The sequence below is a fragment of the Pelophylax lessonae genome, assembly GCF_965119305.1.
Source record: "Pelophylax lessonae genome assembly, chromosome: 12".
NCBI classification, from domain to species: domain Eukaryota; kingdom Metazoa; phylum Chordata; class Amphibia; order Anura; family Ranidae; genus Pelophylax; species Pelophylax lessonae.
Genome location: NC_138779.1, coordinates 178,293,376 through 178,294,873, shown reverse-complemented (window position 1 = coordinate 178,294,873; position 1,498 = coordinate 178,293,376). Strand labels below are relative to the sequence as shown.

The 1,498-nt window shown below is 44.5% G+C and overlaps 1 protein-coding gene across 1 annotated transcript; it reads left to right on the top strand.

The window, feature by feature from the left end:
- Nucleotides 1–879: 879 nt before the first annotated feature.
- LOC309568951 (pleckstrin homology-like domain family A member 2) lies at nt 880–1,287 on the top strand (the record flags this gene model as incomplete). The annotated part of the gene is made up of 1 exon (XM_082274716.1): nt 880–1,287. The coding sequence occupies one exon, from the start codon at nt 880–882 to the stop codon at nt 1,285–1,287; it is 408 nt and encodes a 135-aa protein (XP_082130842.1).
- Nucleotides 1,288–1,498: the final 211 nt, after the last annotated feature.

Sequence of the window (1,498 nt, the reverse complement as noted above, 5' to 3'; positions counted from 1 at the left end):
TTTTACGAAAACAAACCGTATGTTACGCTGTAGGTAATAACTGATTTGACAGTCTTCCTATAAGAATTCAATTAACTCTCCCAGGTGGAACAGAGGGACATATTTAAATGTACGTTAATCCTAATGCACGAAAAGCCATTGTGATAACTATTAGGTAGACACGGGATTTTATCTTCAGCGATATCCTCCACTGCCATAGAGAATTGATTAAATCCTGACCTATTTCTGCTCTGGCTGCTTGTCAATAGTTTTTTTTTTTTTTTTTTGTTTCTGCAGTGTGTTTAGCTGCCGTCCATAGAGGAGGAGCTGGATCTCCCAGCCAGTGTATAACTACAGTCATCCTGTTACAGTGGCAGATTGTGTCTTGCAGCTGTGAGAGTGACTGGGTAGAACTTGCAGCGTTTACCTTGTGTGTATTCGGTCCCACCCAAAGGCTTGGGGCAGGAGAGAGGAGGAGAGACAGCCTGTATCCATCCTCCATACATACAGAGCTGCCTGTCTGTGCAAACAGTTCTCCAATTCAAGCTGCAGTCATCACAAGAGCAAGAGGTTGACTGTAATTCTGCTTTGTCACTTTACCCGTGATCCCGTCACTGTGAATCCTGCACAGATTATAAATCGAAAAGCCACCAGCAAGAGATTTTTCTTCCAAGATTTTTTTAAAATAAGAAAAAAATCATAGCGTCATTGGTGATTTTTTTTCCCACACTTAGAAGAACATCCAAAAAGGACCTGGCCTTCAGATTTAAAACTTTGAAGAACATTACCGTCCAAATTTATGGCCTTGAGGACTTTCAGAACAATACCAACAATTTAAGCAATCGGCTTGGAAAAAATCGGGCCCAGCGGAACCGTACATACTTGCAGATACATCACACAATGCATCGTTCTGCTATCGCATCACCTGTCCCCATCAAGGAGGGTGACATAGAGAAACGCAGTGATAGTTTTCTTCAGCTGTGGAAGAAGCGTCGTTGTGTGTTGACGGCAGAAGGTTTGCATTTGTATACAGACCCTCGGAAAAGAGGCAAGGCCAAAATCCTGCGTTTTGACTCCTTGGCCAAATTGGAGTGCGTGGAGAGGAAAGGGGAGCGAGTGTACTTTACTCTAGTCACCATGGACGGGCAGGAAATAGACTTCCGCTGCTGGGAACGCAGTCGGTGGAACGCAGAAATCACATTAGCCTTGGTGGGTTTCCAGAACAGAAAAGCTGTACAAGAACTCAGAGCACGAAAAGAACACCAGGCCAGAGACGCAGGGGAACGCTTAAGAAGTTGGGGTCCATGACTCTATGAGTCCATGAGTTCCATTGTTAAAGGTGAATTCTATGGTAAGAATCGGCTGCTTCTAGGGACAAGTATTTTAGTCGCACTTTAGCTTTCAGCACTTATTCTGGCACTGTCAGCTGATTGTCACTAGCGTTCAAAATTGAGATCCGCTCTGGCCGTTTTCTGCCCCTACGAGCAATGTCCGCTCACATGGTTAAGGCAACCCATTG